The sequence below is a fragment of the Podarcis muralis genome, chromosome 5, assembly GCF_964188315.1.
Source record: "Podarcis muralis chromosome 5, rPodMur119.hap1.1, whole genome shotgun sequence".
Taxonomy (NCBI): Eukaryota; Metazoa; Chordata; class Lepidosauria; order Squamata; family Lacertidae; genus Podarcis; species Podarcis muralis.
Window position 1 is genome coordinate 94,630,269 of NC_135659.1, and position 26,845 is coordinate 94,657,113.

General features: G+C 46.8%; 1 protein-coding gene across 6 annotated transcripts in view; it reads right to left on the bottom strand.

The window, feature by feature from the left end:
- The window catches only part of MYT1 (myelin transcription factor 1), a 168,829-nt gene that overhangs the window by 98,710 nt on the left and 43,274 nt on the right, over nucleotides 1-26,845 (bottom strand). For all 6 annotated transcript variants that reach the window (XM_028735455.2, XM_077929381.1, XM_077929379.1 and 3 more), the window contains exon 2: nucleotides 6,065-6,165. In XM_028735455.2, the coding sequence (XP_028591288.2) occupies nucleotides 6,065-6,165 (101 nt within the window). The remainder of the gene's footprint in view (nucleotides 1-6,064; nucleotides 6,166-26,845) is intronic.

The following is a 26,845-nucleotide window of genomic DNA, read 5'->3' on the forward strand; positions in this document are numbered from 1 at the left end:
AAAGACTTTAGGGCTAATTTCCCGTAACAGACACAAACTTGCATGCAGCTTTCACTAGTATACATGTTTTTGCAGAGCGTGTCGCCTTAGCACAATGCATTTCTGCATGATATTTTCACTAATATATGAAGCGGCTGGGCCAAAGCCGAAAGGTCGCTCAGTTGCGGATATGCCTGGAAGCGAAAGGAAAGTCCAATGCTGTAAAGAAAAATATTGCATAGGAACCTGGAATGTAAGAACCTTGAACCTTGGTAAGCTGGATGTGGTCAAAAATGAGATGGCAAGAATAAATATTGACATCCTGGGCATCAGTGAACTAAAATGGATGGGAATGGGCGAATTCAGTTCGGATGACCATCATATCTACTACTGTGGGCAAGAATCCCGTAAAAGAAATGGAGTGGCCCTCATAGTCAACAAAAGAGTGGCGAAAGCTGTACTGGGATGCAATCTCAAAAATGATAGAATGATCTCTGGGAGAAAAGCAATGACAAACCTAGACAGCATCTTAAAAAACAGAGACATCACCTTGCCGACAAAGGTCCGTATAGTTAAAGCTATGGTTTTCCCAGTAGTGATGTAGACCATAAAGAAGGCTGATCACCGAAGAATTTATGCTTTTGAATTATGGTGCTAGAGAAGATTCTTGAGAGTCCCATGGACTGCAAGAAGATCAAACCTATCCATTCTGAAGGAAACCAGCCCTGAGTGCTCACTGGAAGGACAGATCCTGAAGCTGAGGCTCCGATACTTTGGCCACCTCATGAGAAGAAAAGACTCCCTGGAAAAGACCCTGATGTTGGGAAAGATGGAGGGCACAAGGAGAAGGGGACAACAGAGGATGAGATGGTTGGGAAAGTGTTCTTGAAGCTACCAGCATGAGTTTGACCAAACTGCGGGAGGCAGTGGAAGACAGGAGTGCCTGGCATGCTCTGGTCCATGGGGTCACGAAGAGTCGGACACGACTAAATGACTAAACAACAACAAAATCTGAAGTTTTATGCACAAAAGAATATAAGAGAAGCCCTGCTGGATCAAGCCAGTGGCATCCTGTTCTACAGTGAACAACCGGATGCTCATGAGTAGCCCACAAACAGGACCTGAATGCAACAGCAGCCCTCTCCCCAGTTGTGATTCCCGGAAACTTGCATTCAAACACATACTACCTCCAATAGTGGAGGTGGAACATGTGTGGCAAAACTCTCATCACTTGGCAGGATGATTCAGGGACTAGCCTTGTTTTTTTAATTGGCATCTGTCTGTCTCGAGAGGCAATGGCGTGTGCCTCTTGGAGTGAAGCCAAACCACCGTGTTAACAGCACCCTGGGGTGCAAGCCTGGGCAGTGTGCAAGGAGGTCCTGGGCTGTCCAGATGACAGGACCCCCCTCCCGCCTCTCTGATGTGGTCCAAAGGAAAGCAGAAGCCATTCTACTAGGTATCTTAGGCCAAGATATACCGAAAGAAAAGAGGACTTTATTTATGTAGGCCACTACAGCTGCGAGAATGTTGATTGCACAAAATTGGAAGACTGGAGGAACACCAACTAAAGAACAATGGCAAGAGAAGTTGATGAACTATGCAGAACTGGCAAAAATGACAGAGAGACTACGAGAAAAAGACAACAGTAACTTTGAAAAAGAATGGGAACCGTTTATAATATATTTGCAGAAACGAAGAAAGTCTATAGACTTGATGGCAGGATTTAAATAAACATTCACATCATTAGTATTAGAAAATGTGTAGAAGATAGAGAAATAATATGGTGTACTTATTTTCATCTTTATGTTTTTAGGTTAGATGTTATTGTATAAATATGTTATTCATACTTTTTCTTTTAGGAGGTAGCAAGTTGGGTGAAAGGAGAAACAAACCGGAAGCGGAAGTTGGGGGAAGCCTAGGAGGGGAGGGAGGAAGGAATGCGTCGTAAATGTTATGGATATGAGATGTATGTAATGAATGAAAAAGAAAACTGAATAAAAATTCAAAGGAAAGCAGAGCAAGACATTGGGTACCAACCTGGCTGCTGGAGTTGCCAGAAGGAGGTCGCAAGGCTACTACACTCCAGATTTGTGTAAGGTTTACTCCTTGGTCTTTTCTTCTCCCCTGCTTGGCAGGGGGTTGGACTCGATGGCCCTTGTGGTCTATTCCAACTCTATGATTCTATGATTCTATGTCCCATAAGGCAGTGGAGGTTTAGGACCAGAGTTTTACTTCGGTCCAGTATACCTGAAGGAGCGTCTCCACCCCCATCGTTCTGCCCGGACGCTGAGGTCCAGCACCGAGGGCCTTCTGGCTGTTCCCTCACTGTGAGAAGCCAAGTTACAGGGAACCAGGCTGAGGGCCTTCTCGGTAGTGGCACCCGTCCTGTGGAACGCCCTCCCATCAGACATCAAAGAGAAAAACAGCTACCAGACTTTTAGGAGACACCTGAAGGCAGCCCTGTTTAGGGAAGCTTTTAATGTTTAATAGGTTATTGTATTTGAATATTCTGTTGGAAGCTGCCCAGAGTGGCTGGGGAAACCCAGCCAGATGGGCAGGGTATAAATAATAAATTATTATTATTATTATTATTATTATTATTATTATTATTATTATTATTGTTGTTGTTGTTGTTGTTGTTGTTGTTGTTATTATTCTCCTAGATAGGCTGGCTTCCCAGGTTGACGAGCCCCATCTGCCCCTCACTTCCCTCTACAGCACATGCAGAAATAGCCTTCTTCGCCATTGGGCCCACTATTGGTGACTAGACATCATCATCATCATTTAGGTTGATAAACCAACCTTAATGTCCCAGTGAGAGCTCTACGGAAACTAGGCCCCCAGAAGCCTCTGGACCTTTAAGAGCTGCACAGAAGAGAGCGGGGAAACCCCACCAGGTGCAACTTCCCCTGTCAATGCAGCCCTGTGAGGAGCAAAAGCCACACCTGTCCATGCGTGGCCTTCCTCAGCAGCTCTTAAAGTAACAGGAGACCTTTCAGGGTTTGGATTCTGGCAGGCTGAACAACCACCCTGTTTGGTTTCTCCTCTGTAACTGGCAGCAGGTCTTTAGATACAGGCTGGCTCAGCTGTCTTACACTGAGCCTGTTTTAACTACCACAAGATGATGCCTTGTTACCAGGGGGACACAGGGCTCCGTGTTTCAGGAGGACCAAGATAAGGCCGGAAGTATCCCTTCATAAAAGCCTCCTAATCTTCTGGCAAGAGACTTTAGCCTGAACTTTTGACAGTTCCGCCTTTCCCCTTTCCTCCTTTTCAAAAAGTTGCAGCTGGGTCGCTTTCCTTAAATACCCTCCTGTGTTAACACAACAACACCCACTCTCTTTTTAAAACTTGCTTTCCTTTCACCGAGACTTCTAATTAGGGTTGCTTTGCTAATGAATGAAGGAATGAATGAAGGAATTCATTTAGCTCTTCCAAAAGACTTCGCCTTTCACCTGGCCTGTCAGGAGTCTCTTTCTGACAAGTCTGTATCTTAGACCTTTTATGTTAGTTCCTTAGCTCACGGGTTTGTCTTGCTGATATTTATTATCTCTCTTTTTACTGGTGAATAAACCTATTTTGGAAGCAAATTACCTTTGGTTATGGCCTTAGGGAGTTTGCAAACAGTCTCCCCGAGCCAAGCATAAATGCAGGGCCTCAAGCAATGTTAGGGCCAAGCTAGATGAAACGCGGTGGTGGGGAGAGCCAGAGTCAGACCACTTACTTTCTTTTGCTGGTGGGATTCAACTGCATATCAGCAAATTTAGGCTGCACAATTAAAGCAGATTCGAGATCCTTGCACGGCAGACCCAATTCCAAAAAGAAAAGAAAAGCCCCCTGACTGTTTGCAGGAAGGAAAGTGACAGGGAAATGCACTAGAACAGTGTTTTTCAACCTTTTTTGGGCAAAGGCACACTTGTTTCATGAAAAAAATCACACGGCACACCACCATTAGAAAAAAATTAACTCTGTGCCTATATTGACTATATATAAAGTAATTCTCTTGGATAGGAATCAAATAAACACAAAGAAAGTAGTTTATAATTATTATGAAATAGTAAGTAAACAGAAATATGAAAAATTATAAAATACTTAATTTTTAAATCTTTCGAATTTTTCAATTTTTCCCACGGCACACCAGGCAACATCTCGCGACACACTTATGTGCCACGGAACAGTGGTTGAAAAACACTGCACTAGAAACTGTGGGATCACAATTGCTAGATGCAATATTGTATAACCTTCCAGCAAACCAATCGGAATGGATGCTCAATATAGAATGGGCATCATATTACCTTCCAGGCAAACTTTGTGCAAGCAAATCAGGACCAATGTGAAATAAATAGGTTGCCTGGAAGCAACCTCAGTCTCCTCTCTCTCTCTCTCTCTCTCTCTCTCTCTCTCTCTCTCTCTCTCTCAATAACCAGCCTTAAGGATTATCCACCATTCCTCTTCCCCTGCTGCTTTCCCCTTTTTAGCACTCTTTACTGCTCAGTCAGAGCAAGCAGGCAATTTGGAGTTTCCCTGAATTGCCATTTGTTCCGATCTGTTGCTAAAGAGTGGGTTTTCCCTGGGAAAGAAGTGGGGCAAGGGGAAAACCACTTGGACCCATGCCCAGAAAGTATGGGTCAAGTGGAAGACTGCTTGGACCTGTGGCTTCTAGGCACAGCACAACCATAAGTGTAGGTGAGCCCTCAGAGGCTGCAACTGGGAGTGGAGGAATGGTAAACGGGGAGGTGCTACTGAACACCTTCTCTTCCTGCTCAAAATATTGATCCCTCTGCTTTTTGTTCCCCGGGGGGTTGGGGGGGGGGAGATACAGGGTCCTTTCATTTTATTTCTCCTTTGAGAATCAAAACTAAATAACAGTTCATAGAATCATAGAATCATAGAGTTGGAATAGACCACAAGGGCCATCGAGTCCAACCCCCTGCCAAGCAGGAAACACCATCAGAGCAGTGGCGTAGCGTGGGTTGTCAGCACCCGGGGCAAGGCAAGTAATTTGCGCCCCCTACCCTAACCCGTGGATTTGCGCCCCCTAACCTGTGGATTTGCGCCCCCTAACCCTAACCCCCAGATGTTGTGCCCGGTGCGGCCGGCCCCCCCTGCACCCCCCACGCTACGCCACTGCATCAGAGCACTCCTGACATAAGGTTGTCAAGCCTCTGCTTAAAGACCTCCAAAGAAGGAGACTCCACCACACTCCTTGGCAGCAAATTCCACTGTCGAACAGCTCTTACTGTCAGTTGTAGTTCTGCAATCTTTTCATTGTACCGCTTTCCTTTAAATCAATATATATATATATTTAAGTGTGTGAATTCATGCAACCCCCCCCCCCCCCCCCAAAAAAAACCCTGGTAAGGGCTATTCAGTTCATGGGGCAGGTAAGCAGAGGAAGAATGGACACCAGTATCAAAGTGAGGCAAGTTTAGTCTGGGTTGAGGAGGAGCCTTATTGACAGTGCAATAATGCACACAGTAATTCAGAGACCAGCCCTTTGGAGTTCAGTGGGACTCATAGCTGTCAACTTTTCCCTTTTCTTGCGAGGAATCCTATTCGGAATAAGGGAATTTCCCTTTAAAAAAAAGGAAACTTTGACAGCTGTGGTGGGACTTGGTCCCAGGTCAATGCATTGGGGATTGCAACTTCCTCTCTGGACTGTTGAAAGGTTCAAGAAAGAGTGACAATGCAGTGTTTATTGTGTGTGAGCATTACCAATTGCCTGTGGAATCAGACCAAGTCCTCCTAGTCCAGCATCGTATTTTGAAAACAACCAGCGAGATGTCTCTGGAACCTCGAAGCTTCCCCTCTCCTGTTTCATAGCCACTGGCAGACCCATCTTATTCCTGCATCATTGCATTTTATTGTATTTTTTAAAATCATATTTCACTTCTTTGAGCACCATTTGGTGGAAGAATGGGATACAAATTCAACAAGCAAACGCTTCAATGAATGTCTTATTTCTGGGGAAAATCCTGCCCCCATTGTCTGCTGGTGCTCCTGGTAATTAATGCACAGCAAGACCAGGGTGTTAGTATCTTGGCTTTGTGAGTTTACTGATGCTTCCCTCTAAGGAGGACCTCACCTTGATGTGCCTGCTGTGGAGGCCTTTGGCTGTCTCGCAACTGCTGATCTTTTCTCCACGGGTCCACCTTTGACTCAGCAGTTTGCCTCGGTACTCATTTTCTAAGGATTTAAGAGAAAGAGACGGCGTCAGCAACGAAGGCAGCTTAGGGAGGCCTCTGGCACCACTTTAGTGATGCTTCCTCCGGGAGGCTTAGTTCAGAGGATAGTCAATGGAGGTTCATCAGAGTTCACATGGGTGGGGTGCAGGTAGGGACAGGATAGCATGAGGACATAGGACCAGGGTAGCATAGGACGCTATACCAAGTGAGAAAATTGATCCACATAGCTCAGTATTATCTAATCCAGAGGTCGGCAAGGTTTACCTCGCCTGGGCCAGTTCACCCCAGCGGAGATCCCTCTGTGGGCCAGAATGTGCACGCTCCCAAGCGCACCCGCGATTTCCAGTGCCTGCGCCTGCGCAGATGTTATTTCCGGCATCTGTGTCTGCACAGACATGATCTCTGGTGTCTGTGCACGTACAGACACAATTTTTGACACCGCAGAATTGAGTCCTCGTGCCGCGCTGGGCCGGTTTAGCGCAGTGTGTGGGGACTTGCTGAGCAGGCAGCTCAGTTCAGGGGTGGCATGTGGGCCAGTTAAATGACCCCCATGGGCCGCTTGTGGCGCATGGGCCTTAGGTTGCTGACCCCTGATCTAATCTGACTGGGAGTGGCTCTCCAGCATTCCAGGTGGGGGACAACACCAGCTCTACCTGCAGATGCCAGAGCTGTGCAAAGGAAGCAAGATGTCTTTCCCTGAAGGTTTTACAGGTACAAGCAGTCTGGAATCGCATATAACAGCCCTGATACCATCATTTTCACAAATCATGACAAATGCACAATAAAAAAGGGACCCTAAACTGTGAAAAGGGCTTAGGGGCAGCATGATTCACAAGGACATCCCTGTAACTTGCTTTGCCCTGATCGTGGCAACTTAGGAAAAAAAAAAAACCCACCAGCAGCAACCTTCAAGGTATTAATTTGTCCTCCCAATGTGCAGATTTATAGCAAGACATATTAAATGTTGACAAAGAGGTCACAAGCAAAGGAAGGCAACTGCCCTTCACTGCCAGGCAGAGGACTGTTCTCAACAGGGAAGGATGTAGCTACCTTGAGAACATGGAATGGCAAAATTCAGTTTCCCTATTAAGTCAAGGCTACAGAGTACAGAAAGTCCCAAGGCTTCTGCCTAAAAGCCCAGGGCTGATAAACACACACACACCACTTGATATTTCATTCACACAATGGTTTGATTCACACATGCTTGATTTCTCTCTCGCTGGCAGCTAATTACATCCACTGGAAAGCACATGTTGGGGAGGACATGCAAAAGTTCTGGGATAACTGCAGGGAAGCCATCACTTGGTTGCTCACCAGGTGACGGACAGGGATTTGTCAATCATCTTGGTACACTCAGTAATTCCTGGAGAATGTGTGAACTGAGCCCATTGAAAGAAAGCTTCTGTGTGTAAAAAGGTACCCCTGCCCGTACGGGCCAGTCTTGACAGACACTAGGGTTGTGCGCCCATCTCACTCTATAGGCCGGGGGCCAGCGCTGTCTGAAGACACTTCCGGGTCACGTGGCCAGCGTGACAAAGCTGCATCTGGCGAGCCAGCGCAGCACATGGAAACGCTGTTTACCTTCCCGCTAGAAAGCGGTCCCTATTTATCTACTTGCACCCGGGGGTGCTTTCGAACTGCTAGGTTGGCAGGCGCTGGGACCGAGCAGCGGGAGCGCACCCCACCGCGGGGATTTGAACCGCCGACCTTTCGATCGGCAAGCCCTAGGCGCTGAGGCTTTTACCCACAGCGCCACCCCCTAATGTTGCAAACCTTGTGTGTTGATTCCTTTGAGTGGAGTTCTGCACTGCAGCTGAACCTTACTGAACAGTCTCCTCTTCTCTCTTTGCAGACACCCAGAATTTTAGTTCATTCTCTATTGGTTAACGAGAACAGAAATCTCATTTGAAAATGAACAAAGGTGAGATAGAATTTTGGTGAAATTCTCAGGGTGTGGGGTGTAGGGCTTGCCTGACTTTGAGGTGGTGGAGGGTGGCTTGTGAGCGCCTTCTCTTTCATGGTGGAAACCTCATTGCCAGTGGCCTGCACTCTGCAGCCTTCCTGGGTGTCCACACTTCAGTGCAAGCCCAGGGTAAGACACTGCAAGGTGAACTCTGCCCATGGGAAGGAGATCAGGAAACACAGGCAGCCAGGAGAAAGCTACAGAGTGCTGGGGAAATGTTTGTTGGATAGAAAGACATGCATACCCTGCCCAGCTTACAGGGCTAAGGGAAGCACCAAACCTTGCACCCACAAAGATTCCAAAGAAATACTGAAGTGAGAGCAGGGCTGAAAAATGGAAGGAGATGGAAGGACCATAGCTCAGAGGCTGAGCAGCTATTTTGCATGCAGAAGGTCCCATATTCAATGCCCGGCATCTTCAGGGAGGGCTGGGAGAGATTCCTGCCTGAAACCTTGGAGAGCTGCTGCCAGCCAGTGTGGGCAATACTGACTCAGACAGACCAATGAGTCTGATTCCAAACCAGGCAGCTTCCGATCTTCCTAAAGGTAAAGGTACCCCTGCCCGTACGGGCCAGTCTTGACAGACTCTAGGGTTGTGCGCCCATCTCACTCAAGAGGCCGGGGGCCAGCGCTGTCCGCAGACACTTCCGGGTCACGTGGCCAGCGTGACATCGCTGCTCTGGCGAGCCAGCGCAGCACACGGAACGCCATTTACCTTCCCGCTAGTAAGCGGTCCCTATTTATCTACTTGCACCCAGGGGTGCTTTCGAACTGCTAGGTTGGCAGGCGCTGGGACCGAGCAACGGGAGCGCACCCCACTGTGGGGATTCGAACCGCCGACCTTTCAATTGGCAAGTCCTAGGCGCTGAGGCTTTTACCCACAGCGCCACCCGCGTCCCCTCCGATCTTCCTATGCAGGCTTATTTGGTAGTGGAACAAAACCTGCGAGAAATTGGGAGGCCCGGTTTCGGCACAGCACTGCTGATCTCCTTGTCCTCCAGGAACCTTTTTGCATGCAAAACGTGTTCTCCAGGACTGAGCTACAGGTTGGAAAGGTGAGCAGGAGCAGCTCCATTGAGAGATTTGAAGGTAAGGATGAGAAATTTCAGATTGTGTCACGGAGCAGGCTGGAAGTCCGTTGGGATGGTGATGGGCCGTTATTATTGTTTTTCAGAAGCGATATTCAAATTTTAAAATACAATTTGTTTTAAAGAACGGAGAAAATGGGAAAAGCAGGGAAATGGGGCTCCCATTAGGAGAGCTATGCCGTTAGTTTTCAGCAATGAATCCGCCCCCCCCACCCCCCGCTTGGCATCATTTTTATCCCAGTCAGATATTACATCATATTTACTGAGGGAGTGAGCGTCGTGTATCTCTATTACACAGCTGTTAAACCTCAATTAATAGGTTTTAATGATTAGCCATTAGTGGTGCAATACACAGTTTAACATTCTGTGTTAGGGTTTAAATTAAATGCACGCTTCAAGAGCTGAATTTTCCAGGCATCGCTCACTGCTTTGCTTAAGTAAATAATATTCACATGGGATGGAAGAAACTATAGATGCGGGGCTTTTTTCCGATGGAGAGGAGAAAAAGATTAAACAAACAAAGGGCAATTAAGCGCGGCAGCTTTCAACTACAGGGGGGGGGGGAAAGCCCACACGCAGGCAGAAAAGATACCCTATGAAATATGTGGAAAAAGATGTCAATTATATATGCATCAAAGGGTAACAATATCACATCATCATCAACATCATTGTATTATCTGCCATAGTACTATTCACATGAGACTAAAATGCCCCCCCCCAGTCGAATCTTCAAGAGATTGTGCAGTGCAGTGTCTGACAATGCAAGGCCCATGCATATTGACTCAAAAGTAAGTCTCACCCAGTTTAATAGCCCTCTCCTCCTCAGTGAATTTGCCCGATCCTCTTTTAAAGCCATCAGAATCGGTGCCATCGTTGCCTCCTGTGACAGGGAGTTCCATAGGCTGACAATGTGCTGCATGAATAAGTGCTTTCGGTCTGAATTTGCCCCCAGACTGAATGTTAAACTTTTAAGCCAAGGGCTTCTGTTTAGAGCTATCCAAGGTCCTGAAACCGACCATTCTGAAAAATCTCCCAGGAGCACATACATTTAGCACACTCTTATACCACTTTTAACAGTCATGGGTGATGCTGGGAACTGTAGTTTTTTTTTAAAAAAGGGTGCTGACCTCACAGAGCTACAGCGTGCTCAGCAAACTACAGTTCCCAGGATTCTCCATGGCTATTAAAGTGGTATAAGAGTGCAAGGGACACTGAGCCTAGGGCTTGCTGATCAGAAGGTTGGCGGTTCGAATCCCTGTGACGGGGTGAGCTCCCGTTGCTCGGTCCCTGCGGCTGCCAACCTAGCAGTTCGAAAGCACGAAGTGCAAGTAGATAAACAGGTACTGCGAAAGTAAATGGCGTTTCCGTGCGCTGCTCTGGTTCGCCAGAAGCGGCTTAGTCATGCTGGCCACATGACCCGGAAGCTGTATGCCGGCTCCCTCGGCCAATAAAGCGAGATGAGCACCGCAACCCCAGAGTCGGTCATGACTGGACCTAATGGTCAGGGGTCCCTTTACCTTTAAGAGTGCTTTAAATGTATGATGTAAGAGTCCCATAGCTTGTACAAAGTAAACAGTAGGAATGCACCACTGATCCTCTGTTTGTGGTGCATAGGGACAAATTACCCCTTTCCCCTTGTGCCAGAAAAGGTTTCTATGGGTGTGATTTTTCCCCTCCACTGCCAGGTAAGGTGAAAGGAGACTGGAGGTTTCAATGGAAGGAAGTCATGATCGGGTCAAAAGACCTGAGGTATACAAGGTTAAATAGCAAAAGCAGTGCATTTTATGAATATTTATTGTGGTTACTGTCGCACCTGGGCATTATTATTATTATTATTATTTATTGCATTTACCGTATTGGCCTGAATATAAGCCTCACTCCCCCCCCCCCCAAATTCCGATAGTGAAAAGTTAAAGTGCGGCTCAAAATCACGACCTTACAAAAATTGGCATATACGATATTGCTGCTGGAACAGACATACAGTAAAACGGAACAGGTGTGAGTGCCTGAGGAATTTTAAGGGAGCGGCTTTATTCGGGTATTGTCTCTCCCCCCTCCTTGAATTTTAAAGGTGCTGCTTATGTTCGAGTGCAGCTTATATTCAGGCCAATACGGTATATACCGCTCTATACGTGGAGGTCTCAGGCAATTACCAGAGGTACCAGGCAATAGTCTGTCCATTGCAGTTCCACAAGGATGCAATAGAACTGCAAAGTGTGCTACTGTGTTCTCAGCTTCTTTCTTCCTTCCTTCCTTCCTTCCTTCCTTCCTTCCTTCCTTTCACAGATTTCTAGCTCTTATGCCTCTGAAGATATGCTTCAGTGTGTGTGGGCCACTGCCAGAGAGCACTGTCTGAATCTGATTCCCAGTGACAGGAGTGAGTGACTTCAGGGCCCTTCCATGCCTAGGAAAAACCAGAATAAATATGCAAACTGTGTGTATGCATAATTTATACAGGCACGGTTTACTTTTATTTTTAAAATAGGAAATAAATGCAGCTCTGGCTATAAGGTGCAAAACCAACGCGAGACCGTTCCCCTCCTTGTATGGTTTTTCCAACATTCAAATCACCCCTTTGACAACACAGGGCAAGTGTTTTCTGAAATTTGCTTCTCATTCCTAATCAAAAGTGTGTGGGTTGGTGGGGGAAGAAGCTGCTGATTCAGGAGGGTCAGATCTTGTGCCGGTTTCGCTGTAGAACGGATGTTCCCAGCTCAGCAGAAACATGCCTCCGAGGTGTTTTCCGCTGACAGCTGAGCGTAATCTGGTTCAAATCTGCTGGCACGGGGCAAAGGAGAGGGAGGGTGGCTAGAAAGACAATCGCAAGGTCTTCCACCAGGGCACAGCCAGGGTGGGGGTGTGTGGGGAGCCCATTTCATTGCTCTCCACTGCTCTTTTAACATCAGCTGTGACTTCCCACTGGGTTCTGCAAGGCTACAGACTCGCCTTTGGTAGAATCATACTGCAAACATGTTCATTTGGATTATTTTTCTAGGAGGCAACAAGTTTATTTCAGTTGGCTGACATTTAAAAAGGAAGGGGGGAGGGTGTTCAATAGGGGTGTTTGAGCAATTTGCTGGCTACAAATTCTGCAACGGGCTGAGCGGAGCCACACCATCCAGACTAATGTGCGAATTGGAACCTCCTTATCTGCTAGCTCTCACACTTCCCCAATCTTCCGGCATGCCTCTCAGCTATAACTCCCTCCCCACTCTTGTAGTAGGGACGCGGGTGGTGCTGTGGGTTAAACCAGTGTTTCCCAACCTTTTTTGGGCAAAGGCACACTTGTTTCATGAAAAAAATCTCGAGGCACACCACCATGCCAGATGGGGAAAGGTCACTTTTTACTTATGTAAAAAAAAAATAAAAAAATAGTAACAGCATAGAAGGTAATGGTTAGGCTAGCATCCCTCTTCCAAATATGCTAGGTTTTTATTTGCAGGGACTGTTCTACATGGGAAAGCATTCAGCACTGTCATTCTCCCATCTGCCATCTGAATTGGTACTATTCTGGGTCAACTTACTCTGCTGCATGTGTAGATGAAAATGGCACCAAGTGTGGGGGAGGGGGCAGAACAGGTTTCAGATACAGGATATTAAGCATACACGTACTTCAGATTGAACTGGTTGCTTGCTTTGCAAGTTTTCATTTCCCAAATGACTGCCTTGGCAAGCGCAATACCTACCAGGCTCAACGCCGGTCTCGCGCTGCCGCTTCCCGCGCTCTCAAGGACCCGGGAGGAGGAAGGCGTGAAGGGAATCCCGAAGGCGCGAAAACCTCGCGCATGCGCAGGCCTTCCGCCTGCGACAGCCCAGTAGGCCGGCCGAAGCGAGGGGCGATGGGATGTGGGAGGGAGCTCGCTCGCCGCCCCGCGTGTGCCTATGTGGGGCACGTTACAGCCCCGTGACGTCAGCGCCACGCAGGCAGCCAGGCAGGCAGACGGCGAGAGCCCCGCGCTGGGCGGCCTCTCCTCGCCGCCGCCGCCCCGCCTCTCGCCACCCGACTCGCCCGCCTCCCTCCAGGCAACATCTCGCGGCACACCAGGCAACGTCTCGCGGCACACTAGTGTGCCGCGGAACACCGGTTGGGAAACACTGGGTTAAACCACAGAGCCTAGGACTTGCCGATCAGAAGGTTGGCGGTTCGAATCCCCGCGACGGGGTGAGCTCCCGTTGCTCAGTCCCTGCTCCTGTCAACCTAGCAGTTCGAAAGCACATCAAAGTACAAGTAGATAAATAGGTACCGCTCCGGCAGAAAGGTGAACGGCGTTTCTGTGCACTGCTCTGGTTCACCAGAAGCGGCTTAGTCATGCTGGCCACATGACCTGGAAGCTGTACGCCGGCTCCCTCGGCCAATACAGCGAGATGAGCGCCGCAACCCCAGAGTCGGCCACGACTGGACCTAATGGTCAGGGGTCCCTTTACCTTTACCTTTTACTGGCTATAATGTCTGTGTTCTACTTTAACTGTTGGAGGCAACATGCCTGGTGACACCAGTTGTTGGAAACTGCAGGCAGGGAGATTGTTCCTGCGCTTGGGTTCTGCTCATGGGCTTCTCAAAAGCATTTGGTTGGCCACTGTGAGAACAGGACGCTGGACTAGATTGGTCATTGGCCTGATCCAGCAACCTCTTCTTATCTTGCCCATTCTACTGTGAGTCTGCAGGCAGAGATTGTCTCACGTCTTTTTACAAGAATATATATGACTGCTAAGCTCACACAGAAACCTTTAGTGAGGTACATTGTTGAAAGGTTTTGAAAGTCCCACTATGTCAACTGGATCACTTCTACCTATATGCTTGTTGACAATCTCAAATATTGCCTATGTCTATGAAACAGGTCTTGCCACTGCAGAAGCCACGCTGGCTCTGCTTCAGCAAGGCTTGTTCTTCAATATGTTTGGTTATTTTATCCATAACGATACTTTCCACCAGTTATTCCAGGGCAGACATTAAGCTAACTGGCCCATTATTGCCAGGATCCCTTTTCAAACGTTACCTTGACTGCTTCCTAGTTCTTAAGTATGGAAGCTAATCTTAGGGACAAGGTACATATTTTTGTTAGCTGATGAGAAAAAAATGCATCTGAATTGTTTGAGGACTCATGGGCGGATTCCATCAGACTCTCTTTCAGCAAAAGTTAGCTCAGGCGCTGGGATTTGCCCTATATCTTCCGCTGTGAAGACACACACACACATGAATACGAATGAAAATGCTCTTCACAGGCACTGTTGTTGCTGATGGGGAACGACAGACAATATAATAATAACATAAATTCATTTAAATAAAGAACTACAGTGGTACCTCGGGTTAAGTACTTAATTCGTTCTGGAGGTCCGTTCTTAACCTGAAACTGTTCTTAACCTGAAGCACCACTTTAGCTAATGGGGCCTCCTGCTGCTGCTGCCCCGCCGGAGCACGATTTCTGTTCTCATCCTGAAGCAAAGTTCTTAACCCGAGGTACTATTTCTGGGTTAGCGGAGTCTGTAACCTGAAGCGTATGTAACCCGAGGTACCACTGTAATAAAAATATGGGTGATTCGGAAATTCGTTGCACACATCTCACAACTACATGCACTGAGTATTTCCTGAAGCCTTGAGGGCTGACTTGCAATTTCCATGCTGGGTTTTCACCAGTCTGTACAACTGTTAAGGGTTACCTGATCCCCACATTCACTGTGTCCCTGCATCTCCTCTACACCCCCCTCTGCTCCTCATTGGGCAGCCTTGAATCTAGGATGCGGAAGTAAAAGACTACCAGGGTGCAGTTCAGCAGTTGCTGGGTTTTTCCCCCGGCGCCTGCAAGGTTGCGAGAAATAATAATAGTAATAATACCATAAGAAAGCCTCAGCCGGAGCAACTGCCTGAAACATGCCATTTGCATTTTTAAGGAAATACTTCTTTGAGACAGCCTGGGTGAAAGGTCGGCATTTGCATATAAATGGAAAAGAAAGTGTATGAAGCTGGAAGTTGCATCTATATCATTTTCTCAGCGGTGAGCTGCTGTTTTGGAGATTAAGGGACACGCTTTGCATCTTTGCCTTTTATTGAAGACAGAAGGTGGTATGAGAGTCAAATTGGGATGAAATAACAAGGCGAGCGAAGCAACAGCCCATCATTCTCCCCCCCCCCCACCCCGAGGCGCATAAATGTACCAGAGGGCCAATTCACACTTGACTTTTTAAAACTTGGCTATGAAAAGCACCCGAGTTTAAGTGGCAAAAGACAGGGATGGAGACCGTGGCACCGTCAGCTGTGGGAGGCGCATGCGGGCGTCAATATACTCCCCTGCATTTCATTTAGAAGAGGAGACTAAAACGAAAACAATCCGAGCCTGCAGTTCCATAGGTTTTGTTCTCCCAGGAAACTCTGGCCATTTTGCAAAAGTAGCATAGGCTGCGTGCACACTAATACTGTAGTTTACCCCTCTTTGAACTATGGTTCACAGCACCATTAACAAACTACAGGTCCCAGGATTCTTGGGGTGGGGAAATGGCCTTCCAATGCACAATGTGTATAAGTAAAAAGTCAAGTCAAGGACCCCTGGACGGTTAAGTCTAATTTCTTTTTAAAAGCATCTGTGCTTGCTCAGAACCACTACGACATCATGTGGCAAAGAATGACATACATTAACTCTTGTGTTTTGTGAGCAAGCAGTTCCTTATTCCTATCCTGAAAATACAGCCAGTTTTCCAGGATGACTTCTAGTAAAGGTAAAGGTAAAGGTAAAGGTAAAGGACCCCTGGACGGTTAAGTCCAGTCAAAGGTGACTGTGGCATTGTGGTACTCATCTCGCTTTTAGGCCAGGAGACCCGGCGTTTGACCACAGACAGCTTTCCAGGTCATGTGACCAGCATGACTAAACCGCTTCTGTCGCAACGAGACACTGTGATGGAAACCAGAGCGCACAGAAACGCCGTTTAACTTCCTGCCGCAGTGGTACCTACTTGTCTACTTGTACTGGTGTGCTTTCAAATTGCTAAGTTGGCAGGACAGAGCAATGGGAGCTTACTCCGTCATGGGGATTTGAACCATCGACCTTCTGATTGGCAAGCCTAAGAGGCTCAGTGGTTTAGACCACAGCACACCTGCGACCCATACAATGTGTATGCTGCCATAGGAATTGGGGTTTCAGGTAGGCGTCTCTCCCAGACTCCCTGGAGATGCCAGGGACATTCTGCATGCAAATCAAACGCTTCCTAACATGGAGCTATCCAGCCTTCCCTGCACAAACTTATAGGTCAACCCAGAATGGGCAGCTTTGATTACTTGCCCTTTCCCTTGAGCACATAGCCTGCAAAGTCTTCTAGAGGAATTGTCTCATGTGCTTGTCCCCAGCAACCCTGTGAAGTAGTAGATCATTAATTTCATTAACAAGCTGGAAGGAAACCTATGAGGAATTGTAAGGGAAAGCGAGGCCAAAGGGATACAGAAAGTCCTTTGTCTCCTCTCTCTCTCTTCCCCCCATTCTCCCCACCAGCTCTGTGAAGGAACAGGATATACTTCTGAGCAAAAATGCAGAGGCCTGCAGCCCAGACCAGTGGGGTTTGCTGCATGGATCTCTGCGTCTTGCCACATCTGTCATTAAAACTTAGAACATCCGTGCAAGGCGGCAGCTAAGGAGCTAGCTAGCTAATGGGATTTGTTGACATGCGATGCGATGACTAAGAGGGATCCTTTGGCTGTGCCAGCTTGTCGTCCTAATATTAAGTCCGCCCTTCCTCTTGTCATATGAGAAGTGAAAACTTGACACAAAATGTGTGTCACGCCGAGCCAAAGAGACAGAAGCAATAAGGCGTAATGAGGAGGCGAAATCACTCTGAAATAAGCAAAAAGAAAACCCCCTTGGGGTGGTTTAACACTTCCTGGTGCCCTCTGACAACGCTCTTTCCTAGATGGCAGGAATGCGCATGCACACACGCCAGCGGAACAAAGTACATGCATATAAGCACATGGGGTGGAATACAGCGTCATGCTCTGTTGATGGCTCCATCGTACATGAATTTCTGCTTGCCAGATGCAACAATCTTCCCTCCCCTTCAATGCTGTTCTGGGGCTTCTCCTGATCCTGACCCCCAGATCCCAAGTTTGCTTTAAAGAAAAAATGACTTTTTCAGGTTGCTCACCAGGACAAGATAGTCACAGCATATTACACTTCAAAACGACCTTGACAGATTAGAGAACTGGGCCAAAACAAACAAGATGAACTTTAACGGGGAGAAATGTAAAGTATTGCACTTGGGCAAAAAAAAAAAATGAGAGGCACAAATACAAGATGGGTGACACCTGGCTTGAGAGCAGTACATGTGAAAAGGATCTAGGAGTCTTGGTTGACCACAAACTTGACATGAGCCAACAGTGTGACGCAGCAACTAAAAAAGCCAATGCAATTCTGGGCTGCATCAGTAGGAGTATAGCATCTAGATCAAGGGAAGTAATAGTGCCACTGTATTCTGCTCTGGTCAGACCTCACCTGGAGTACTGTGTCCAGTTCTGGGCACCACAGTTCAAGAAGGACACTGACAAACTGGAACGTGTCCAGAGGAGGGCAACCAAAATGGTCAAAGGCCTGGAAACGATGCCTTATGAGGAACGGCTAAGGGAGCTGGGCATGTTTAGCCTGGAGAAGAGGAGGTTAAGGGGTGATATGATAGCCATGTTCAAATATATAAAAGGATGTCATATAGAGGAGGGAGAAAGGTTGTTTTCTGCTGCTCCAGAGAAGCGGACACGGAGCAATGAATCCAAACTACAAGAAAGAAGATTCCACCTAAACATTGGGAAGAACTTCCTGACAGTAAGAGCTGTTTGACAGTGGAATTTGCTGCCAAGGAGTGTGGTGGAGTCTCCTTCTTTGGAGGTCTTTAAGCAGAGGCTTGACAACCATTGTCAGGAGTGCTCTGATGGTGTTTCCTGCTTGGCAGGGGGTTGGACTCGATGGCCCTTGTGGTCTATTCCAACTCTATGATTCTATGATTCTAGATCCTGGACCGACTCCATTGGCTACCAATTAATTTCATTCTATGACCTTCTAAGATTGTCCATGGGAGGTAGGTTATTGGCTTGTTTTGCTTTTGCTTTTATTTTATTATGTATTGTGCGTTTTCATTTCATATTTTCATGTTGTGAAACACCCTGTGATCTTCAGATGAAGGGTGGTATACAAATTAAATTAATAATAATAACAATAATAGCATTTGTAGAAGCCACGATAGAAGGCAAAACAGGCAAACACTTTTATCCTCAAAGCCTTTGGATGCCAGACGAAAACTCTTTTATTCCAGCTGGTCTTTGTGATTTGTCCAGCTCCTAAATTCCTACTGCTGAATATTACGAAACCGACCCACCTGCTTCTGTTATCTGGCTTTGTTTTTCTTCTACTGTATGCCTGTTTGTTTTTTAAAATTGACATGTTACTTCTTGCCTTGTCTGTCTCACTGCGAGTTTGAAAGGTGCAATGTAAATATTTCAAAAAGAGAAAATGGAACAAAATAAAAGACTGAATTGCCACCACCGCTGCAACTCAATTACCCAGATTTTTGGTTTCCGAGTATGATTAAGGAATCATCTGACAAGAGCAGGCCTAAGTACATGTAACTGAAAATAGGAATGACACCCAAAGCTGCCTTGTTGCCAAGTCAGAACTTTTGTCCACTTTGCTCAGTACACCGACTGGGTTTTCATGGTTTTCGGTGGAAATCCTTCCCTGCCCAAACTGGAGATGGCAGGGCTTGAACATGGGAGCTTTTGCATCCAAAGCAGGCGTTCTACCATTGAGCTGTGGTCCATTGATCTTGACTGAACCCAAGTTCTTAGTCTTGCTTCTCTGTTTATCCTTCCCTCTGCTGTCTCCCTTGTGCTGAGGTTTAGACTGGAACTTCCTTTGGGCAGAGACCTGTCCTTTTGTTGTCGTGCCATAAAGCACCATGCACATGGACGGTGCTGAGTCAATAAATGAGTAATCACCTGCCCTCGTCTTTTACAAAGGAACTTCTTGTCCATCCTCTTTATTTCCTAAAGGCATTGGCTTGACAGTCCCAAAGGGACCTTCCGTAGCAAATACCAAAGTCCCCCAAAGTCATAAATGGAGGGGGGCACCACAAAGGACTCTTAAAAGTTTGGGTAGTAAAGATAATTTGGACAGTAAGATAATAAGCTAATGGCTGTGATTTTTTTTTATTTTGGCAGAAGCTGGGAAGAGGAAGGCAAGGCACACGAATGACATGTTGCCTGCAGCATCCTGCTGGCAAAGTCAGAAGCATTCAGGATGCCTTTAGCTTGCTGTAGGGAGCCTCTCAGAAGGGGCGTAGAGAGATCCCATTTGGTCCTGAAAGGGAAGAGTTCAAATGACGGAAGAAACAAGGAAACAAAGCAATAGCAGAAGCTGGTTGCCTTTTAAAGAGAAACCATCCATTTTACCAAGCCAGGCTGAGGTGAGAACAGTGTGTTCTGGAACTCTTTTTGTGCTCCTTTTAAAACACCAACCCACAACGCTTTTGGTGATAGTGGCAGCATTCATAATGCACTGAAAACCTGTGCGGGGTCACTTGTAGATTTGTACAAGAACTGTCCAGATGTTCATTACGTGTACTACATCAGACAACAAGGAGTCTTCAAAAAGAGTAATATTTTGTGTGTGGGAAAAAACAATAATCTGCAAATTGCATGTGTCCTTTTAAGCCAGATGTTTATATGCATGTCAGCACACAGTAAGTGGGTTGGAAAGTAAGTATTTTAATGTGGATGCACATGTGCATCCACTCATGGCAACAGAGCTGAGAAAAAGCTCAGGGCATCTCCTTTCAAGTAAAAATAAAATAAAATAGTGCCAAGGCAACAGAAGATTCAGGTAACAATTCCTTGGAGCAGGTTGGTGGGGAGGAGGTACCCACAAAAGTGAAAGGTGGCAGAGATTTCACAACTCTTTTCTCAGCAAGGAGGACAATTTTTGCATTGAAAGCTTAGATATCTTAAAGATTTGGTGCAGCCCTAGTCACAGGATTATTCAATTTAAAAAACAAACGAACAGCTTTTTCTGGTGACTGCCCATAGTGGCTTATCAAGTGACAAAGGTACGGAGACTCTATAATGAACAGCTGAATAGGAGAGTCACTACGCACTCCCATTGACTCCCAAGCATGCTACCCCATGCATGCAGGAAATTTGTGGTCTAGCGCAGAACTCATAATACTGAAAATGTTGGCTTATCTGCCCTTCCCTGCCCTAGCCCACCACAGGCTGAATGTGAGAATTTCCAAGGTTGCAAGAGTGAAATACTTCACGCTCTCATACAGCACCAGAACTTGCAAGTCAGCCAATGAAATGGATGAGCAGGACCTTACAAATGAACATGAGAAGAGTCTCCTGGATCAGGCCAAAGACCCATCTAGCCCAGTATCCTTTTCTTACAGTGTCCAACCAGATGCCCATGAGGAACCCACAAGCTGAGAACAACAGCACTCTCCAGTGCCAGTGTGGAGTAGTGGTTAAGAGCGGTGGACTCGTAATCTGGTGAACCGGGTTCGCTTCCCCGCTGCTCCACATGCAGCTGCTGGGTGAGCTTGGGCTGGTCACACTTTTCTGAAGTCTCTCAGCCTCACTCACCTCACAGAGTGTTTGTTGTGAGAGAGGAAGGGAAAGGAGATTGTTAGCTGCTTTGAGACTCCTTCGGGTAGTGATAAAGTGGGATATCAAATCCAAACTCCTCCTCCTCCTCTTCTTCTTCTTCTCCTCCTCCTCCTCCTCAAATGCAATTCCCAGCAGCTGGTATTCAGAGACACACTGCCTATGACAGTGGAGCAAAAACCTAGCTCTCCTTCTTCTCCTTCATGTGGCAAGTAGCCATTGATAGCCTGATATCTCACCAACTTGCCCAATCCTCTTTTTAAAGCCATCCAAGTTTGGCGGCCATCGCTACCTCATTTGAGAGCAAATCTCATGGTTAACTATGAGCTGTGTGGAGAAGTGTTTTCTTTTCTCTGTTCTGAATCTCCTAACTGTTCAGCTTCTTTGAATGTCCCTGGTTCTGGTATTATGACAGGTGGGGAATGACTTTCCCCTCTCCTCTTTTCTAGGTAAAGGGACCCCTGACCATTAGGTCCAGTCGTGGCCGACTCTGGGGTTGCACCGCTCATCTCGCTTTATTGGCCAAGGGAGCCGGCGTACAGCTTCCGGGTCATGTGGCCAGCATGACTAAGCCGCTTCTGGCAAACCAGAGCAGCGCACGGAAACGCAGTTTACCTTCCCACCAGAGCGGTACCTATTTATCTACTTGCACTGGCGTGCTTTCAAACTGCTAGGTTGGCAGGAGCAGGGCCCGAACAACGGGAGCTCACCCCGTCGCGGGGATTTGAACCCCCAACCTTCTGATTGGCAAGTCCTAGGCTCTGTGGTTTAACCCACAGTGCCACCCGTGTCCCTGTCCCCTTTTCTACACCATGCCAATTGAATGCACCTGTTTCATGTCTCCCTCTCTACTCACCTTTTCTCTAAAGTGATACTAAGAGAGCATGAAGGATGGTGCCAGTGAGACCTTCTTTAAAGCATCAATTCTCCCCGTGTCTTAGAAAAGCACTTTCCAATAGACCCTCTCCCTAGTCAATTGACAAAGCACTTTGCTGGCTCAGAAGAGAAGCAACCTGCCCTTGACTGGTTGGGATCATTCATATGCCCAGTTCACGAAGCACGGCACTCACACTAACTTGGCTATGTTTGGCCTCAGTGATGCCATCACAAATAGCTCAGTTGATAGAGCATGAGTCTCTTGATCTCAGGGTTGTGGGTTTGAGCCCCACCTGGGGCAAAAGATTCCTGCATTGCAGGGGGTTGGAATAGATGACTCTTGTGGTCCCTTCCAACTCTACAATTCGATTATTCTTTGCTCTCTAATTGGTTGGGATCCCTCCAGTAATGAGATCAGAGGGGGGGAGGGAAATGGCATCTGAAGCAGCAGCAGGCCACAAAACAAATGATATAAGGTGCTGCAAACAATGCCAAAAAACCCCTGGGGAAAAACGCAATGGCTTTTCAGGAACAGTTTTGGTTCCCTTGAAAGCACAATGTTCCCCCTGAAAATATTAAGGGGTGAACATTTGGCACAGCCCTACTGATATTCTTTTTGAGATGAGGGTGTCTAAAACTGAACAGAGTGTTCCAAATGTGTGTGGTGCATATATTTGTATAATGAGGGGTGGTTTTTTTTTACGCTTGTTATTCTATGTTCAGTCACTTTCCTGGTAATTCTTGATGCTTAATCTGCCATTGAAATAGCTCGCAAATGGCATGTAGGTGTTATGCAGAAAAGAAAACCCCACCTCAATATTTTGACAAGAAAACTTAGCACGCCGTATGCGGGAGAATCAGAGGGACTGGCAAACTGAGCACAGCTATTCAATATAAAAATATCTCGCTTTTGAGGAATTTCTTGGCTCCCCCCGCCTCGCATCAAATCAAAGAGCCCCTCTTGGGTTACCTGCAGATTAAGCCAATGGTACTTTAGGATTTAAGTACCATACATATGCAGCCACCTCCAGAGATATCTCATGTACCTTGTAATAACATTCGCTGTGGGAGCGTTGTAATGTGGCCTCAGCAAAACCATGTCTGCTAAATGCACCTGACTTTCCCCTTAAGCTAGAAGAGAACACTTTAACTAAATAAGGCACTGGGCTCCAGCAGGAGGAGACAATTCACTTTCATCTTGTCTTGCCACTGAGCTCAGCAAGCAGGTTTGATGGAATCCATGATAGGAGCTGCAACTTCACAAAATTATTCTAGGGCATCATTTACTGGCTTCCTGGAACCTGGAATGTGGCTTGGAAGCATCAGGCAATGGCAGGCTTTGGGATTTCAAATTTCAGCGGCTCCCTGTGCAGCACTAAAATTCAGCCCCTCCTGCCTCTCATCTTCTGTTCTAAGTCATTGTTGTGCAGTGTCCTCTCAGCTTGGCGCCCAGGGCAGACGACCCAGTTATGCTCCCCTAAATCTGCCTCTGTCTCAGGACCTCAGGAAGCTTGGTCCAGTATATCTGAAGGAGCGCCCCCACCCCCATCATTCTACCCGGACACTGAGGTCCAGCGCCGAGGGCCTTCTGGCGGTTCCCTCACTGCAAAAGGTGAGGTTGCAGGGAAGCAGGCAGAGGGCCTTCTTGGTGGTGGCACCCACCCTGTGGAACGCCCTTCCATCGGATGTCAAAGAGAACAACAACTACCAGACTTTTAGAAGACATCTGAAGGCTTCCTGTTTAGGGAAGCTTTTCATGTTTGATGTATTTTAATATTTTTCTGGAAGCCACCCAGAGTGGCTGGGGAAACCCAGCCAGATGGGCGGGGTATAAATAAATTATTATTATTATTATTATTATTATTATTATTATTATTATTATTATTAAAGTCAGGAACATGGAAAACTGCCCTATACTGAGTCAGACCATTGGTCAATCCAGCCCAGTGACTGACAGTGGTTCTCCATGGTTTCAGGCAGGCGTCTCTTCCAGTTCCCCCTGGACGTGCTGGGGACTGAACCTGGGACCTTTTGCATGCAAAGCAGATGTTCTGCTGCTGAGCTAAGGTTCCTTCCCCGTGTCCGAGTCCTTTCATTCTGGATCAGTAGGATATACAAGAGGCCAAACCCTCAAGGTGGATTTCCCCAGGAAGAGAAAACCACAATGAAACCAATGTGAGTCTGCTATGGGGTTGTGGCTTTTGCTTTTTTCATTGCAGTTCTGCATGGGAGGCCTAGGCAGGTCCAAGAGATAAGTCTTTGCTCCTCAGCAAACTATAATTCCCAAGATCCTTCAGGGGAAGCTGTAAAGTGGTATAAAACTGTCATGTAGATAAGACCAAAGTAACCTAACAGATAAAGGTTGCCCAGAGCCTTATCTACTTATTTGAGTGTGCAGTGTCAACAAAGTAGAGTGGCTGGTTGGAGGCTTGAAAGGATGAGGGGGAATAGCTTTAAACAGGGATGACCTCAGGAAGCACTTGATCTCTGGAGATTTCATGAGAAGTGATCACCTTAGACAGTAAGGGGAAACCTCTAAGTTGCTTTTGTCCTTAGCATCCTCTCTACATCCCTGGAGTTAGAAGCCTCTGCCTCCATCTTCTCGCTTCCTTGCTCACTGAGTATTGGCCATCAAGCCTTGATCATAATAGACCAGGCCTGCCCAGGTTTTGACTCCTGACCGGGTGCAGCCCAACAGCCTTGCAAAGTGGCTTGCCAGAGAGTTAATAGCCTTTCTGTTTATGCTGACTTCCTGGAACAGGAAGGTTGCCGATTGACTGGCAAGCCACAATTCGCAGCTGGAGGACTCGACTGAATAAATCATGGTGGTGACCTAGGGGTCAAATGTTTTGTGAGCCTGAGCTGATGAGGTGGTGGCATTCTCATCATATTTACAGCCTCTGGACTGAAGAGCAATATCGACAACCCAATGGGCCTCCAGACCTTCGAGTCTCCAAGTGGACTGGGAACGCCCCTTGTCTGAAACTGTGGAAAGCCACTGCCAGTCTGTGTAGACAATGCTGAGGAAGAATGGACCATTGTCTAGCTCAGTAGAATGCACCTTCCACCAACTGGTAGGGCAGCATAACTGAAGATAAGCCACAGTCATGTCTGGTCCAGCCGGGCCAAGGCAGCTACAGCCAGTTCTGGTCAGGACCTTGGACAGAGCACTGCAAGAATGCAGGCTGGAGCTTTCTTGCACCAATGGAAAGTGGAGCTGTTGCTCCTGCAAGGTGCCAAGGCTCTCTGAAGACTGATTGAAGTAATCCTGCAGATCACTTCACCCTCTCTGAGAAGCTGTGCCCCAAAAAGGGCCAGGGCTTTATTCTGCAGTGATTACCTGCTACAGTTCTGTGTGTGGTGCAGGGACTCAGAGACATGGGTCTTCCGAATCTGAGGAGGAAGTCAAAGCAATGTCCTCTGGCCTGGAACGGCTGTGGGCGGAGGGAAATTGATTCGTCAAAAGGTGCCTGCTCCCCATCCTGAGTGATGGGGAACACAGAATTATAGAGTTGGCAGGGACCTCCGAGGTCCTCTAGTCCAACCCTCTGCAATGCAAAAATCTCAACTAAAGCATCCATGACAGATGGCCATCTAACCTCTGCTTAAAAATCTCCAAGGAAGGGGAGACCACAACCTCCCACAGCATTAGACTGGGATGGTGATAGAGAGGGGTTTATTTACGTTTTAGTGACTTACAAAATGTATGAACTGCTTCTCCTCTTTAGAATGTTTTCATTCCCAGCCAAATTTAAGTCCGTGTATTTGCTCTCCCTCATTTCTCCTCACCCTCTGTCTTCTTCCCCCTTATCTGTTTTAGATTGTAAGCTCCTAAGGGCAGGGGCCGACTTGTATTTTATTTTCTGCTAATGAGGCTTTATCAAATGCCACGTAACATTAACGAGGCTGTATGCATAATGAACAATACAATTATTGTAATTGCAATAATTATACACAACAATAATTTGTGAAGTGGCTTCCATTATTTATCAGTATTATTTTGAAAGATCTTAAAAAAAAAAATACTTATAATGGCATACAATCAATATAACCACCTGAAGACTGCACCTGGCAAACACAGTCTAATTAGAAGCTAATAATTGAAACCCTGGGGAAATTACATGAAAACCTTGTTTCTAACCTTGCAGGAAAAAACAAAACTATATCAGGGTGTTTCACTTAATACTCTCCTCATCTGGGTGAAATTCCACCCATGAGGTCAGGCACTGGACCAGAGAATGCCAGAGGTGCTTTGAATTTTTATTCTTCTGAAAATAAGAGTGGTGGTGGTGGTGGTGGGGGAGAAACCGTCCGTGTTTGGGATTTTGTCGGCGTGCTGGCACCATCTGCCTCTTCCCCGCTGTTCCTCTTTCACACCACAACTTTGTCTTCGCAGGCTTTCGTTAATATTTTACCCGGCATACCGAAACAAGATGCAAAAAATGTGTTTGACAGCAACCTTTCCCTTAAAATGATATAGCCCTGTTAATAAGGAAAGCTGTTCCTTTCTGCAAGGAATCTGCAGTGCGCGTGGCTCTTTCCTTGGGGGGTCGAAGGCATGCTGGTTGTTTCCTCTGTGTTATTATCCCCACAAAGCATACATACAAATCAAGGTCATTTTCCAGTCTCTCCCCTCCCCGTTTCCCCCCTCTCCCCGCTCATCAACAGCTACGGTGCAACCATTCAATTATCCTCCACAGATGACTCACATCCACTACCTTGACCAACTAGCGACTAAATTAGACACACACACACACGAACCTAGTGTCAACATATGTTTGGCAAGGCCCCAACCCCAGAGCCCAAGACCTGGTGGAAACATTATTTTAAAAGACACAGAGTTCGCGTAAAGACTAATGGCAAGTCTATTATTATTATTATTATTATTATTATTATTATTATTATTATTATACCACCCTATACCCGGAGGTCTCAGGGCGGTCTACAGAATAAAATCAAAATATAAAACCACAAAATACATAATCAAAATGAAAACAACCCAATAGTCCCCCCACCAAACCCACATTTTAAAGGGGCATAGCGTATCATAGCTGTCACATCATAGAATGGAATCGGATGTGACAACGGTCCATCTGCCTCAGTACTGTCTGCACTGGCTAGAGCAGGGGTAG